The 15,623-nt window shown below is 39.4% G+C and overlaps 3 protein-coding genes across 3 annotated transcripts in view; 2 read left to right on the top strand and 1 right to left on the bottom strand.

Annotated features, from left to right (window-relative positions):
* The window catches only part of LOC124212304 (uncharacterized), a 169,786-nt gene that overhangs the window by 21,728 nt on the left and 132,435 nt on the right, over positions 1 to 15,623 (bottom strand). The gene's annotated exons all lie outside the window — the stretch shown is intronic.
* On the top strand, positions 2,368 to 6,296 carry LOC124212429 (esterase E4-like). The gene is made up of 7 exons (XM_046612485.2): positions 2,368 to 2,653; positions 3,481 to 3,619; positions 3,800 to 4,139; positions 4,269 to 4,631; positions 4,925 to 5,088; positions 5,165 to 5,475; positions 5,566 to 6,296. The coding sequence occupies exons 1-7, from the start codon at positions 2,433 to 2,435 to the stop codon at positions 5,744 to 5,746; spliced, it is 1,719 nt and encodes a 572-aa protein (XP_046468441.1). The 5' UTR covers positions 2,368 to 2,432; the 3' UTR covers positions 5,747 to 6,296.
* On the top strand, positions 10,527 to 14,426 carry LOC124212380 (esterase E4-like). Its single transcript, XM_046612352.2, has 7 exons — positions 10,527 to 10,814; positions 11,632 to 11,770; positions 11,951 to 12,290; positions 12,420 to 12,782; positions 13,075 to 13,238; positions 13,315 to 13,625; positions 13,716 to 14,426. Exons 1-7 carry the CDS (start codon positions 10,594 to 10,596, stop codon positions 13,894 to 13,896), a joined length of 1,719 nt encoding a protein of 572 aa, XP_046468308.1. The 5' UTR covers positions 10,527 to 10,593; the 3' UTR covers positions 13,897 to 14,426.

Raw genomic sequence — 15,623 nt, 5'->3', positions numbered from 1 at the left:
CTAAATCTTTTTCAGAAATGATTTTGATCTTCTATTCAACTGTACTTCACGATTCAATAATGCGATTCAGACACAGCTTATTGGTTGAATTCGTTTTATATTTTACATCTAATAAAGTTTTTAATTCGATGTAATCAACTTATTTTCAATCGTATCTTTTGATTTGTTCACAATTTAAAAATTCTAGGATTGCTTTTTTCGTACCAGCTGACTTTAGCTCACAATTGTTTGAAAACATATTGCAAAAAAATTATTTACTACAACCAGATGATATATATTGACTACCACGAACTTTATATACTTCTCGCAAAAATTAAGGGAACAACAAAATTTTCGAAATTTTTTGGTGATTTTCAACAGGCTGTATTTCAGTGAAAAATGGTCGTATAAGAAATAAAAAAACAAAGCTTTTGAAGCTTGAAGACTCTAGTTTTTGAATTTTTTGGTTAAAAATTTTTCAAAGAACTATTAGCCATGCAATCCTTGGATAAAGCACGAAGAAAAAATTTTCAAAATTTTTTACATTTTTTTTTTCGCTCTACGGGCATGGAAAAATTTTTCCGAGCTAAACCAATGCATACGTCGCATAGCCTGTTTATTCAGCTTCAAGATGCTTTTTTTTAAACCTCGATACGACCATTTGTCTTCGAGATATCGAATTTTGAATGCCAAAGGATCCTTTTTCACTCAACTGCCGATATCTCTAGAACTACTGGTCGCACAGCGAGCCGAAGGGCAGTTTCTTTTTTTGCAGAAAATTTCTTACGAAAATCTGTCAAGGTTGATGTCAAAAAAAAATTTTTTCCACCTGTAGCGTTAACGTGAAAAAAGAGCAAAAAAATGCCATTTTGCCTTTTTTTGGATAATCGACTGTATCTTCGTCAATATTGGGGGGAAAGCTTAGGTTAGAAGAAAATTTTACAGCCTAATGTACCCCAAAGGTCCCCCTAAATCGGTAGATCGATCGGTTCAGCGGTTTTCCTGGACCGATTAATTGAAATTTTGAAAAAATTAAGGGAACAAGGTTTTTGTTTCTTAAGGAATTTTTGGATAATCGACTGTATCTTCGTCAACATTGGGGGGAAAGCTTAGGTTAGAAGAAAATTTCACAGCCCAATGTACCCCAAAGGTCTTCCTTAATCGGTAGATCGATCGGTTCAGCGGTTTTCCTGGACCGATTGATTGAAATTTTGAAAAAATCAAGGGAACAAGGTTTTTGTTTCTTAAGGGACCTTGTTCTCTTAATTTTTTCAAAATTTCAATCAATCGGTCCAGGAAAACCGCTGAACCGATCGATCTACCGATTTAGGGGGACCTTTGGGGTACATGAGGCTGTAAAATTTTCTTCTAACCTAAGCTTTCCCCCCAATATTGACGAAGATACAGTCTATTATCCAAAAGAAGGCAAAATGGCATTTTTTTGCTCTTTTTTCACGTTAACGCTACAGGTGGAAAAAATTTTTTTTTGACATCAACCTTGACAGATTTTCGTAAGAAATTTTCTGCAAAAAAAGAAACTGCCCTTCGGCTCGCTGTGCGACCAGTAGTTCTAGAGATATCGGCAGTTGAGTGAAAAAGGATCCTTTGGCATTCAAAATTCGATATCTCGAAGACAAATGGTCGTATCGAGGTTTAAAAAAAAGCATCTTGAAGCTGAATAAACAGGCTATGCGACGTATGCATTGGTTTAGCTCGGAAAAATTTTTCCATGCCCGTAGAGCGAAAAAAAAAATGTAAAAAATTTTGAAAATTTTTTCTTTGTGCTTTATCCAAGGATTGCATGGCTAATAGTTCTTTGAAAAATTTTTAACCAAAAAATTCAAAAACTAGAGTCTTCAAGCTTCAAAAGCTTTGTTTTTTTATTTCTTATACGACCATTTTTCACTGAAATACAGCCTGTTGAAAATCACCTAAAAATTTCGAAAATTTTGTTGTTCCCTTAATTTTTGCGAGAAGTGTATATTCCTGCGAAAGGTATATAAAGATGAGTTACGAATCTCGGACAGACGACTGAAATCGTATCAGATCCTATTAATTTTAATCATGTCATTCGCCTTGTTTATCTGTTCTTATTCGTTTCCTTTGAGCATGGAATATTCTTGGAGAGTTTCTGATATGTAATAATTGGCTTCAAAATCACTAAGCAAATAACACATCATAATTAGCAAATCAGTTGTCCGTCTGCTTGTATGTGAAACATGCACATCATACAAGCGTAAAAATAAGTCTGTTACAACTTAATACAAATACCTCTAACATAATACAATTGTAGACGTAAGTCCGTTACGACCTAACAAGTAATCCTGCAACGTCATCATACGGTAGTGATATTTGAGGGGGGATGACTCGAAGTGATTTTCGCTCAGTATACGATTCTAAGTTGGTCGATTCCATCAGTCTTGACGACCTCCGCGCCACAGATCGACGTGCATATGACGATGGTTTCGTTCAACGGGACAAAATGTCTACTTGCGACATTGTTACTGAGCATCTCTTCACATCCAGTTTATACCCAAGCAGAAAGTACCAGTCAACCAGAAGTGACCATTACTCAGGGTAACCTACGAGGCAAAATATTGACCACTCACAATGGTCGTAATATATCGGCTTTTTTGGGAATCCCTTATGCGCAACCCCCGACTGGATCCCTCAGGTACGTAAGCAAACAAATTTAAAAATCATTTATCTGATGCTTTTTTAGATCATAAATTCGAGCCGATCACTTTTCATGTATTTGCACTTTGCTCACGTTTAATCTAATGGGTGGAGATTTAATCGATTGTATGGAAAAGAATTTTGCAGATACTATTTTACAATTTTGTTTCTATTGATTTCATTCGATTCTATAGAATCGTTCCTACAGCTGCCACAATGAGACAGTTTTACAGAATCAGACGGAGATTATACTTGTAACAATGAAAAACTTGTTGGATGCCTTTCAGCGACCGTACATCAAGTGGAAAAAAAAAGTTTGACTTTATCGTGTACTTTCGTTACTTACTTTGAATCTAATAGATGACTGCGGTATTAAATGCGATTTTTTTCTATGCGGGATGAAATGATCTGTGAAATTGATCTCAATATTAGTTTTCAATACTACGGGGTGCAGGATATTCTTGCTGTGAAAAAATTTCTGACGAATCGGGCGTTTTGTGAGTTTGATTTCTTTGGAATCGGTACCCACCTCCCCCCTCGATACGTCCAAGACAAAAAAACAGATTTATTACCAGTGAACGGAGGATTTTTTTGTGAAACGAAAAATTGGTGATCACCCTTAATTTTTTCGATATACCCAAGATGTAAATATTCGCAGATTGAAATGCACTCACTCTTTCTCATTATCACGATGCACAGAATTTGCAAGACCGAGCATTCAAGCAGTCCGAATGACGATATATTTGTAAAATTTGATACTTGCGGCTATAAGTACTCTCGCATATTAATAACTCTCGTTCTGTCGGCCATATTTCCAATTTACAGATTCGCCGATCCAGTGGCCGCGGATGGTTGGAACGGGACGCGGAACGCTATTGTAGATCCAAGCATGTGCCCACAAGTATTAGCTGGTATAAAGTTGGGGCAAGAGGACTGTTTGTACCTGAATGTGTACACGCCAAAGGCAAGTACTTACAGAAAATAACGGTACGTTATGCATACATTAAAAAGACTGCCAAGTAAGCAGGTGAACGCATGGGTTTGAAATTTTAGCGTTTCAAACTAGGTCGGAACGTCAATAGTTACATACACGTGGTTACATATACGTAACTTGATCAATTCATTGAGCATTCTATACATTCAGCTTTTCGAAAATACATGCTCGACGGTACTTCCCGTGATGGTGTTCATTTACGGCGGATCATACCTCTCCGGATCGTCACAGACCTATGGCCCAGTATACATTGCGGACAAAGATGTGATTTTGGTTACTCTTAACTATCGCTTGGGTCCAATGGGGTTTTTGAGCACCGGTGATGAGGTGGCGTCAGGAAATTGGGGACTTAAGGATCAGGTCCTTGCACTGAAATGGGTTCGTAATAACATAGGAAATTTCGGCGGTGATCCCGATCACGTAACAATCTTCGGAGAAAGTGCAGGCGCTGCTTCCGTTCATCTCCTAACGCTTTCAAATTCGACAACTGGTGAGAAACTTAGAATTAGTTAAAAGTAGACACTCGGCGTAATTAAGTCAAGTCAAGGAACACAAATATTTCTTGAATTAATCCATAGCGCATTTTCAATTATCCATACATAAATTTCCACGTCAACAGGGCTCTTTCACAAATTCATAACGCAAAGCGGATCCGCCTTATCACCATGGGCATATATGCCCAGAGCCGCTTATGCGGATCGCGCTTTCGAACTTGGCGGCTATGTCGGATGTTCAAATGCCACGACGGAATCCCTCGTCAACTGCCTGCGGGAAACCAACATTTCGGACATCTTAGGCGTGTATTCTAAATTTTACACCTGGCGATCGCAGCCGTCAGTCGTCTGGGCTGCGACCGATGAGCCAGACGTGGAAGGCGCGTTTCTTACAGACAGCCCTACAAATTTGATCACCGCCGGTAAGATCCGCGATATACCGTGGATGACTGGCACCAACCGAGACGAAGGACTGTTCATAACTACAGGCAAGTATAGGCAAGAATAAGTGTGGGTACAACGTTTCGACCATTGCTGGTATATCAAGTTCGACGATCTGCAGCCATATCAAATATTGCGCCAGGTTGCCCTAAATTTTTACCCAATATCCACTGGCAGTATACCACCGATTCAATTAAACCTCGCAATGATCAGTTTCACGTGAAAAACAACCTCATTTAAACCTTGGAAGCATCAGTAGTATCGTCTCTAACTCTGTAGTAATCAGTGTAAATTCTTTTCATATATCTGAAACCTGTTTTCCTCAACGTACTTAAATTAGAACTCTACGAAAATGAGACACTCTTGAATGACTTCGTGGAGAACGTCGACTCCGTCTTGCCGGTCTTGTTAAGCCTGACGTATCAGGAGGATTCGAGAGCTGCTTGGGTTAAATCCATAAAGTCGTTCTACTTCAACGATGATTTCTCAACTAACAAAACCGAGGTGGGAATGTTGAAAGAATCGAAACGTGTGCAACTTTACTATGCATGCTAAAACAGTATTTTTCATCTCCCCGCAGATACTCGACAATCTTACGAGGCTCATAAGTGACGCTCGCTACATATATCCAAATTACGCTGCGCTCCAACGGCAGCTTGATCTAGCAGTAAATCCGCAATATTTGTACACCTTCAATTACTTGGGTTCCCTCAGTTTCACTTTCTTTTACGGTGGCTCTACGGTGGAATATGGTGTGGCACATGGGGATGATCTCATTTACCTATTTCCAGTCGAATCGACGTTCCAAATTTTTAAGAAAACCATGAGCAGTGCTGATTTGGAAATGGTGGAAACGATGGTAGAGCTGTGGACATCCTTTGCAATCAATGGGTACGAGGTTAACATAAATATTATTAATTTGTGCCAACAGGCCGGTAATTCGTAGCCGTTTAAATAGTTAAACAATAATTGTATTTTCAGAACACCCGCTGTTTCCGGTGTCGATGGAACTACGACATGGACGCAGTACTCAACCGACGACAACTACCTTCAGATCGGTGATGGTTCGGAACTTGGAACTGAAGTAAAAAGTGGTTTTTTGGAAGAACGAATGCAATTCTGGGCTAATCTGAACGCGAATTCGAGCGCTGTAGCAAACTAAGGTTTTCGGCCGACGTTTGTATTTTTCATGTAATGTAAGAACGTTTTACCAATCTTTTTTGTCTGTGTTATGTACGTAAAATAATCGCTCTTGCGGCAGTACAAAAGAACCCATCGAAATACAAAAAAGTGCACTCTCTACTTTTCTACGCTAATACTAAAAAATGTTCTTTTTAATACTCTGCCAGAGTGAAAAAAAAAATTGCCAACCATACTTTTGTTATGTAAAGTATACTGTGAACCAAACTAATTACGCTCGGCGTATCTTACGTTATTGATGAACAATCTATTATTATCAAGCTGAGCCTGAAATAAAAGGTGACCACATTCGAAGTTCTTATTGTAATTATTATAACTCGGATTAATGACATTAAATGTGTAATGAAAGGGATTAAATATTTGATAATTACCGATTGAATGCTGTATCGTTTTCAAATAAATTTTTTTTTCTCAAGTACCTTCGGCTACTTACGAAATAAAATTTAATATGTTTTGGCTACGTCAGGGTGTATATTGTAAACCGTAATAAAAAATCCCCGGTCTTTTGCGAACTTCTTGACTAGATTTTTTTTTCGCCGGTACCTTGACATTGATCGCTGGTATCACTAAACGGCTAGTATTGAATAAATAACAATCATTCAATATATTTCATTTTGCAGGTATCTTACACATAGTGCTGCATAACATTGCATTTTCGTTTCAATGTAAATAATTTAAAGTTTAGGAAACATGGAATTCCGATGCAATTATACATTTATGCAGCAAAGCTTTAAATTTTGACTGACAGACTGACCAATATTTTTCTGAAGAGCCATCATTCGGCTCCTGTAAATCCGAAAACGTAAACACTAATCGAAATTGTAAAACATTGTTTCCGACCGAAATTAGTCCTATTTCTTTATCACCATCTCTAAAGAAAACTCAAAATATTGTACATCTATTTTCGCAGAATCAAGCACTTTGCATATACCTACTGAAAACTATTCGATTCCGATTTAATAATAAGTTATTTTGGAATTGATTCCGATAAGACAAGATCACAGACTACCTTATCATTGATTTTTTAGGATTCCATAGTCGTGAGAAATTCAAATTTAGTCACAGAACATCAATATCAGCTCTTTTTACCATTAATTGTTCATTGAAAATTAAAAAGACTTGGGCTGATTTTGTTTCTCCATTATCTCTTCTTGCATTTACCATAATAAATAAAGAAACAAAGCAAGCATAGAGCTTCTATGGGCCGTGAGACTGATTCGATTTGTAAAAAAGAGAATTCTTTTTATCAATATCAGTTGTGGGCTAGTTAGGAAAAATGTCAAATAAGCTCCCGAAGTACCAGTAATTTTTTTAAAAATTCTCCAATTTTTCCCGGGGCGTGTACACCCTGTATAAATGAAATGATTTCCGCGCTATGCGATAATTTTTAATATTCACAGTATTTTACGCTTCATTTTATTCTTACGTCAGAATGAATTTGAACGCGTTCCTAAATTTAACCCACAAGCAACGCAGCCAGAAATGTGTTATAGAGTTCCCCCGCTACGGGAAAACAGCCACGGGGCACAATCAATGGGAGCCCTGATTCAGCGTCGCGAATAAAATAATCTGACGATCGAGCGATAAGGCGCGGTGTTGTTCCACCTGGTTAAATTCTGGTCAACGAAGGATCAGGGGACGAGATTCACAGAGCTCACGTGGCATCATAGTTGTCGATTCGATTTTAGAAACGAACTCCAGCTCGCGGCTGGTAAGTCCTAGGACGTTATTCCCTTCTCGGCATCACGCTCGTCCTCGTTAACTACAACAACTTCACTTGAGTGAGTCTTGATTCCCCCCAGTCAAACCGCATAATAGACATCAGATAATGGTGTACGGTGCCCACTCAGCATTATGATCGTTTAAACGACGTCAACTGGAAATTAATGAATTTTGTAGGAAACAATTAGGCGAGAAGTGGTTAAACTTCGGCCAGTGGATCAGTACGAGCTCATTTATGTCAATGTCACGGTGAATCCAAGTTCAATAATTTAACGATCCCCGAAGTCGAGCCAACTGACAAGCCGGTAGTGGTGCTTTTCCGCGATCTTCGCGAATTAACGAGGCTGAAGTTGGTAACGTTATCGTAACAAAACATTGAGGAAAACATTACTGTTTTATCATATTTGCAAGGACTTTGAAAAAACTGGGATTTCAGAATACGAGTCTATGTCTTGTATTATTACAATTTACTTAATTTCAAACAATTCCACACTGGCAAAATGAGAATTTTTCCTCAGCATAAATCGTTACGATAAGGTTACCGACTTCAATATGATACCAACTGAGGATTGATTGTTCAAATTGCTTATGACTAATAATGAGCATGGAGGTAGATTTATCTCTGAGAGTGCTGAACGAGTTAGTGAGTCGTTAGGAAGTAGCAGGTGGTGATCGACTGAGATCATGAGACGCATCATCGGACGCGTACTTAGTCTTTGGACTATACACGCTACGCGATCTCAAGATCCGGCTGTCTTTGAGCACACAGCGTCTATCAAGGGCCTCAGTGTCTTTAACCTGTGACCTTCGGCGCTGTGGCTAAGGCCAAAGAGGGGAACCTGCACGTCGCAATTCCCATTGCAGCACGTCGAGGGTCGGGATCTAGGTTCAGGCTATCTGTGCGCCATTATCTGCCGCAAACGGTGCACAATGGAACCGCTTACTAAGCACGTCCTAGAGCGTCGCTACCACGTGTGGCTCTCTTCCGCTGAGCCAACTTCACCTATGATGTAGTTAGTTGAAAAAGAGACGCTTGCAGTTCCGCCTGCAAACAATAAAAAACGCTTGCGAGTGTTTCGAAACTTGGAGAAGGGAAAAGTCGACCAATAGAAGGGCTTGTGATCGACCGATTAAACCGCGAGCATGATGCATGTATCAGGATCTGTTTTTGGCGGTGGTTAATGGTTCTAATATAACGGTTACAATTCATTTTTCTTCTTTACTTCAACTTTTTTTCGGCTGATTACGCTTTCCGGAATTCAGTCGACTCGTAATTATTCCCGCAAACTCAATTACAGGCTGGGGTTGAGTTGAAAGAAGCTTTTGCGGATCGTTGCAGTCGTTAGGGTGATCGCACTGATGCCAAAGAGTGCACGGCGTGTGGAGAAGGGATCGCGAAATTCAAAGCCAACTTGGAAGTGAATTAACCCTTCGGTAGCAACGTGCTCCCATTAATTCCTTCGTCTTGGCACAGACTGTAAAGCTACGACCACAAAGCACCTTGGTAACGATGGTGAGTCGCATCTGACGATGAACTGCAGCAGAGGTCGATGAGGGTATTGAATCTCTTTTCATCATCGTCACCAACCACGATCTGCGATTTGTCCCAAGTCGGTCAAAGGGGTGTTAACATTACCAAGCTACGGCTAAGTGAGGGATTTCTTGGACTTACGATCCCCGGTGTGCGGGTAACAGACTGCGGTACACGATGCGACTTCCTGCTAACTGTCTTTTACCCCTGGACCTTCACCTCCGGGCGGTACAAAATACCAGACCAACATTCAACGACCCCCAACAAGGCTGATTCGTTCCTTTCTGTGGTAGGAAGGACTGTATATCCCATGAATCATATGCGAGGGCTAGGAGGTGGGAGGTCCAAGGGTTTGGGTGTAACCTGCGGAACAGCTTCAAGGGTCACAGCCTTCAAGGTTACTGCCCACAGAGTCGTTCCATCCATTTTAAACTTCCTGTACCGACACTGCGTTCGGGATGATTATAATGAGTAGAAACTTCTGTCAAGATTTTTACCTGACTGTACCTATGACTGTCCCTTTAACCTTCATTACAATATCCTCGATCATCCGTGCACCACTGCAGAGCTCCGTAGAACGGCCCTATTATGATCCGTTTTACTGGCTGTATGTTCGTCGAAAGAATAGTCATTCAAAGCGAGTCTTTGTCTTCGGATTCAATTCATCAAATTTTACGGTGGTAAAAGACGTATGATCAATTCATTTCCACTATTATACTGAAACAAGCAGCAAGAAGGCGTGGTCTGTGTATAAGCGTGTGTATGAAACAGATTTTCGTCCAACGGCGAACCGAGAACGACTCAACCGGCTTAGATAAAAATATGCCATTTCATTTGGTCTGATTAGATGTAAATCTAATCAGACTAAAAGCAAATAATGCTCCAGAAATTTTTTAATCAATTTTAGAAACGATGTTGATTTTTTATTCAACTTTATTTCACGATTCAATAATGCGATTTGGACACAGCGTATTGGTTTAACTTACATCCAATGATATTGTTAATTGGATTTAAACAACTTATTGTCAACCGTATCTTTTCAGTTATTGACAATTAAAAAACTTTAGGATTAATTTATTTCGTAGCAGCTGACTTTACCTCACGATTGTTTGAAAACCTATTGCAGTGAAATTATTTACTGCAGCCAGATGATATATTTTGACTTCCACGACGTTTATATATTCCTGCAAAAGCTATACAGAGATGTATTGAAAATTTCAGAAAGACGATTGAAATCGTATCGGATCGTATCAGAGCCTATTAATTTTAATCATGTCACTGGCCTTGCTTATCAGTTCCTATTCGTATTCTATGAGGATGGAATAATCTTGGAGAGTTTCTGCTATGTGATGATGAGATTCAGAGTCAATGAGCGAATAAAATATCATAGTTGGCAGATAAGTTGGTCGTCTGCTTGTATGTGTGACATGCACATCATACAAGCGTAAGAATAGGTCCGTTATAAATCACTCGAAGTGATTTTCGCTCAGTATACGATTCTAAGTTGGTCGATTCCATCAGTCTTGACGACCTCCTCGCCACAGACCGACGTGCATATGACGATGGTTTCGTTCAACGGGACAAAATGTCTACTTGCGACATTGTTACTGAGCATCTCTTCACGTCCAGTTTATACCCAAGCAGAAAGTACCAGTCAACCAGAAGTGACCATTACTCAGGGTGACCTACGAGGCAAAATATTGACCACCCACAATGGTCGTAATATATCGGCTTTTTTGGGAATCCCTTATGCGCAACCCCCGACGGGATCCCTCAGGTACGTGAGCACACAAATTTAAAAACCATTTATCTGATACTTTTTTAGATCATAACGTTTTCATGTATTTGCACATTGCTCACGTTTAATATAATCGGTGGAAATTTAATCGATTGTATGGAAATGAATTTTGCAGATACTATTTTACAATTTTGTTTCTATAGATTTCATTAAATTCTATAGAATCGTTCCTACAGCTGCCACACTGAGACAGTTTTACATAATCAGATGGAGATTATACCCGTAACAATAAATAATTTGATGGATGCCTTTCAGCGACCGCACATCAGATGGAAAAAAAAAGTTCGACTTCAACGTGCACTTTCGTTACTTACTTTGAACCTATAAGAGATTACTGCGGTATTTAATGCGATTTTTTTCTATGCGGGATGAAATGATCTGTGAAATTGATCTCGATGTTATTTTTCAATACTAGGGGATTCAGGATATTCTTGCTGTGAAAAAATTTCTGCCCGAATCGGGCATTTTGTGAATTTGATTTCTTTGGAATCGGTACTACCCTCCCCCCTCGATACGTCCAAGAAAAAAAACCAGATTTATTACCAGTGAACGGAGGATTTTTTTGTGAAACGAAAAATTGGTGATCACCCTTAATTTTTTCGATATACCCAAGATGTAAATATTCGTAGATTGAAATGCACTCACTCTTTCTCATTATCACGATGCACAGAATTTGCAAGACCGAGCATTCAAGCAGTCCGAATGACGATATATTTGTAAAATTTGATATTTGCGGCTAAAAGTACTCTCGCATATTAATATCCCTCGTTCTGTAGGCCACATTTCCAATTTACAGATTCGCCGATCCAGTGGCCGCGGATGGTTGGAACGGGACGCGGAACGCTATTGTAGATCCAAGCATGTGCCCACAAGTATTAGCTGGTATAAAGTTGGGGCAAGAGGACTGTTTGTACCTGAATGTGTACACGCCAAAGGCAAGTACTTACAGAAAATAACGGTACGTTATGCATACATTAAAAAGACTGCCAAGTAAGCAGGTGAACGCATGGGTTTGAAATTTTAGCGTTTCAAACTAGGTCGGAACGTCAATAGTTACATAAACTCGGTTACATATACGTAACTTGATTAATTCATTGAGCATTCTATACATTTAGCTTCCCGAAAATACAAGCTCGACGGTACTTCCCGTGATGGTGTTCATTTACGGCGGATCATACCTCTCCGGATCGTCACAGACCTATGGCCCAGTATACATTGCGGACAAAGATGTGATTTTGGTTACTTTTAACTATCGCTTGGGTCCAATGGGGTTTTTGAGCACCGGTGATGAGGTGGCGTCAGGAAATTGGGGACTTAAGGATCAGGTCCTTGCACTGAAATGGGTTCGTAATAACATAGGAAATTTCGGCGGTGATCCCGATCACGTAACAATCTTCGGAGAAAGTGCAGGCGCTGCTTCCGTTCATCTCCTAACGCTTTCAAATTCGACAACTGGTGAGAAACTTAGAATTAGTTAAAAGTAGACACTCGGCGTAATTAAGTCAAGTCAGGGAACACAAATATTTCTTGAATTAATCCATAGCGCATTTTCAATTATCCATACATAAATTTCCACGTCAACAGGGCTCTTTCACAAATTCATAACGCAAAGCGGATCCGCCTTATCACCATGGGCATATATGCCCAGAGCCGCTTATGCGGATCGCGCTTTCGAACTTGGCGGCTATGTCGGATGTTCAAATGCCACGACGGAATCCCTCGTCAACTGCCTGCGGGAAACCAACATTTCGGACATCTTAGGCGTGTATTCTAAATTTTACGCCTGGCGATCGCAGCCGTCAGTCGTCTGGGCTGCGACCGATGAGCCAGACGTGGAAGGCGCGTTTCTTACAGACAGCCCTACAAATTTGATCAACGCCGGTAAGATCCGCGATATACCGTGGATGACTGGCACCAACCGAGACGAAGGACTGTTCATAACTACAGGCAAGTATAGGCAAGAATAAGTGTGGGTACAACGTTTCGACCATTGCTGGTATATCAAGTTCGACGATCTGCAGCCATATCAAATATTGCGCCAGGTTGCCCTAAATTTTTACCCAATATCCACTGGCAGTATACCACCGATTCAATAAACCTCGCAATGATCAGTTTCACGTGAAAAACAACCTCATTTAAACCTTGGAAGCATCAGTAGTATCGTCTCTAACTCTGTAGTAATCAGTGTAAATTCTTTTCATATATCTGAAACCTGTTTTCCTCAACGTACTTAAATTAGAACTCTACGAAAATGAGACACTCTTGAATGACTTCGTGGAGAACGTCGACTCCGTCTTGCCGGTCTTGTTAAGCCTGACGTATCAGGAGGATTCGGGAGCTGCTTGGGTTAAATCCATAAAGTCGTTCTACTTCAACGATGATTTCTCAACTAACAAATCCGAGGTGGGAATGTTGAAAGAATCGAAACGTGTGCAACTTTACTATGCATGCTAAAACAGTATTTTTCATCTCCCCGCAGATACTCGACAATCTTACGAGGCTCATAAGTGACGCTCGCTACATATATCCAAATTACGCTGCGCTCCAACGGCAGCTTGATCTAGCAGTAAATCCGCAATATTTGTACACCTTCAATTACTTGGGTTCCCTCAGTTTCACTTTCTTTTACGGTGGCTCTACGGTGGAATATGGTGTGGCACATGGGGATGATCTCATTTACCTATTTCCAGTCGAATCGACGTTCCAAATTTTTAAGAAAACCATGAGCAGTGCTGATTTGGAAATGGTGGAAACGATGGTAGAGCTGTGGACATCCTTTGCAATCAATGGGTACGAGGTTAACATAAATATTATTAATTTGTGCCAACAGGCCGGTAATTCCTAGCCGTTTAAATAGTTAAACAATAATTGTATTTTCAGAACACCCGCTATTTCCGGTGTCGATGGAACTACGACATGGACGCAGTACTCAACCGACGACAACTACCTTCAGATCGGAGATGGTTCGGAACTTGGAACTGAAGTAAAAAGTGGTTTTTTAGAAGAACGAATGCAATTCTGGGCTAATCTGAACGCGAATTCGAGCGCTGTAGCAAACTAAGGTTTTCGGCCGACGTTTGTATTTTTCATGTAATGTAAGAACGTTTTACCAATCTTTTTTGTCTGTGTTATGTACGTAAAATAATCGGCAGTACAAAAGAACGCATCGAAATACAAAAAAGTGCACTTTTCTACGCTAATACTAAAAAGTGTTCTTTTCAATACTCTGCTAGAGTGAAAAAAAATTGTTAACCATACTTTTGTTGTATAAAGTATCCTGTGCACCAAACTAATTACGCTCGGCGTATCTTACGTTATTGATGAACAATCTATTATCATCAAGCTGAGCCTGAAATAAAGGTGACCACATTCGAAGTTCTTATTGTAATTATTATAACTCGGATTAATGACATTAAATGTGTAATGAAAGGGATTGAACATTTGATAATTACTGATTGAATGCTTAATCGTTTTCAAATCAATATTTTTTTCTCAAGTACCTTCAGCTACTTACGAAATAAAATTTGATATTTTTTGGCTACGTTAGGGTGTACATTGTAAGCCGTAATAAAAAAATCCTGGTTTTTCGCGATCTTCTTGGATGGATTATTTTTCGCTGGTACTCTGACATTGATCGCTGGTATTATTAAACAGCTGGTATATTGATTAAATACCAATCATTCAATTTATTGCATTTTGCAGGTATTTAATACATAGTGCTGCATAACATTGCATTTTCGTTTCAATGTAAATAATTTAAAGTTTAGGAAATATGGAATTCCGATGAAATTATACATTCATGCAGCATAGCTTCAAATTTTGACCGACAGGCTGACTAATATTTGTCTAAAAACCTATTTCTCGGCTATTGTGAGTTCGAAAACGTAAACATTTATCGAAATTAGAAATAATTGTGTTTGACCGAAATTAGTATTATTTCGATACCACTATTTTTTTGATTTCTATAACTCTCAAGAAAACTAAAAATATGCTACAGCTATTTTTGCAGAATCAAGCGCCTTGCATAAACATACTGAAAACCATTCGGTTCCGATTGAAAAATAAAATATTAGAGAATTGATTGTGATCAGAAAAGATCACAGACTATTTTGTCATCGATTTTTTAGGATTCCATAGTTGTGAGAAATTCAAATTTAGCCATAGAACATCGATATCAGCTATTTTCACCATTAAAAGTTACGCGGAATCCAAGTTCAATAATTTAATGATTCGCGAAGTCGATCAAACTGACAAGCCGGTGGTGCTGCTTTTCCGCTATCTTCGCGAATTCACGCAGTTGAAGTTAATAACGTTATCATAACAAAACATCGGGGAACACATTACTATTTTATTATTTTTGCAACGACTTTGAAAAAACTGAGATTTCACAACATGAGCCCATGTCCGGTATCATTACAGTTTACTTAATTTCAAACAATTCGTTAAACGAAAAACGATAGCGGGTGTTTCGAAGATTGGAAAAGGAAAAAGTCAATCAAGAGACGGGCTTGTGATCGACCGATTTTACCGCGAGCATGATGCGTGTGTCAGGTTCAAACCCGTTCTGAGCATGGATCTGTTTTTGGCGGTAGTTAATGGTTCTGATACAATGGTTACAATTCATTTTTCTCCTTCACTTTAACTTTTTTTCAGCTGATTACGCTTTCCGGAATTCAGCCGACTCGTACTTATTCTCGCAAGCTAAATTATAGGCTGGGGTTGAGTTGAAAGAAGCTTCTGCCGATCGTTGCAGTCGTTAGAGTAATCGGATTGATGCCAAAGAGTGCA

This window comes from Neodiprion pinetum, chromosome 1, assembly GCF_021155775.2.
Source record: "Neodiprion pinetum isolate iyNeoPine1 chromosome 1, iyNeoPine1.2, whole genome shotgun sequence".
Classification (NCBI taxonomy): domain Eukaryota; kingdom Metazoa; phylum Arthropoda; class Insecta; order Hymenoptera; family Diprionidae; genus Neodiprion; species Neodiprion pinetum.
The sequence above is the reverse complement of the archived record's forward strand: the minus strand, read 5'-3'. Positions and strand labels throughout refer to the sequence as shown.

Excerpts from the sequence above, each read along its gene's own strand:
- LOC124212429 (XM_046612485.2), top strand. The coding sequence starts at position 2,433 with ATGACGATGGTTTCGTTCAACGGGACAAAATGTCTACTTGCGACATTG. Across the intron at positions 4,140-4,268 it reads GCTTTCAAATTCGACAACTG|GGCTCTTTCACAAATTCATA; the intron begins GTGAGAAACTTA and ends CCACGTCAACAG. Across the intron at positions 5,089-5,164 it reads TCTCAACTAACAAAACCGAG|ATACTCGACAATCTTACGAG; the intron begins GTGGGAATGTTG and ends ATCTCCCCGCAG.
- LOC124212380 (XM_046612352.2), top strand. The coding sequence starts at position 10,594 with ATGACGATGGTTTCGTTCAACGGGACAAAATGTCTACTTGCGACATTG. Across the intron at positions 10,815-11,631 it reads CCCCCGACGGGATCCCTCAG|ATTCGCCGATCCAGTGGCCG; the intron begins GTACGTGAGCAC and ends TCCAATTTACAG. Across the intron at positions 11,771-11,950 it reads TGAATGTGTACACGCCAAAG|CTTCCCGAAAATACAAGCTC; the intron begins GCAAGTACTTAC and ends CTATACATTTAG.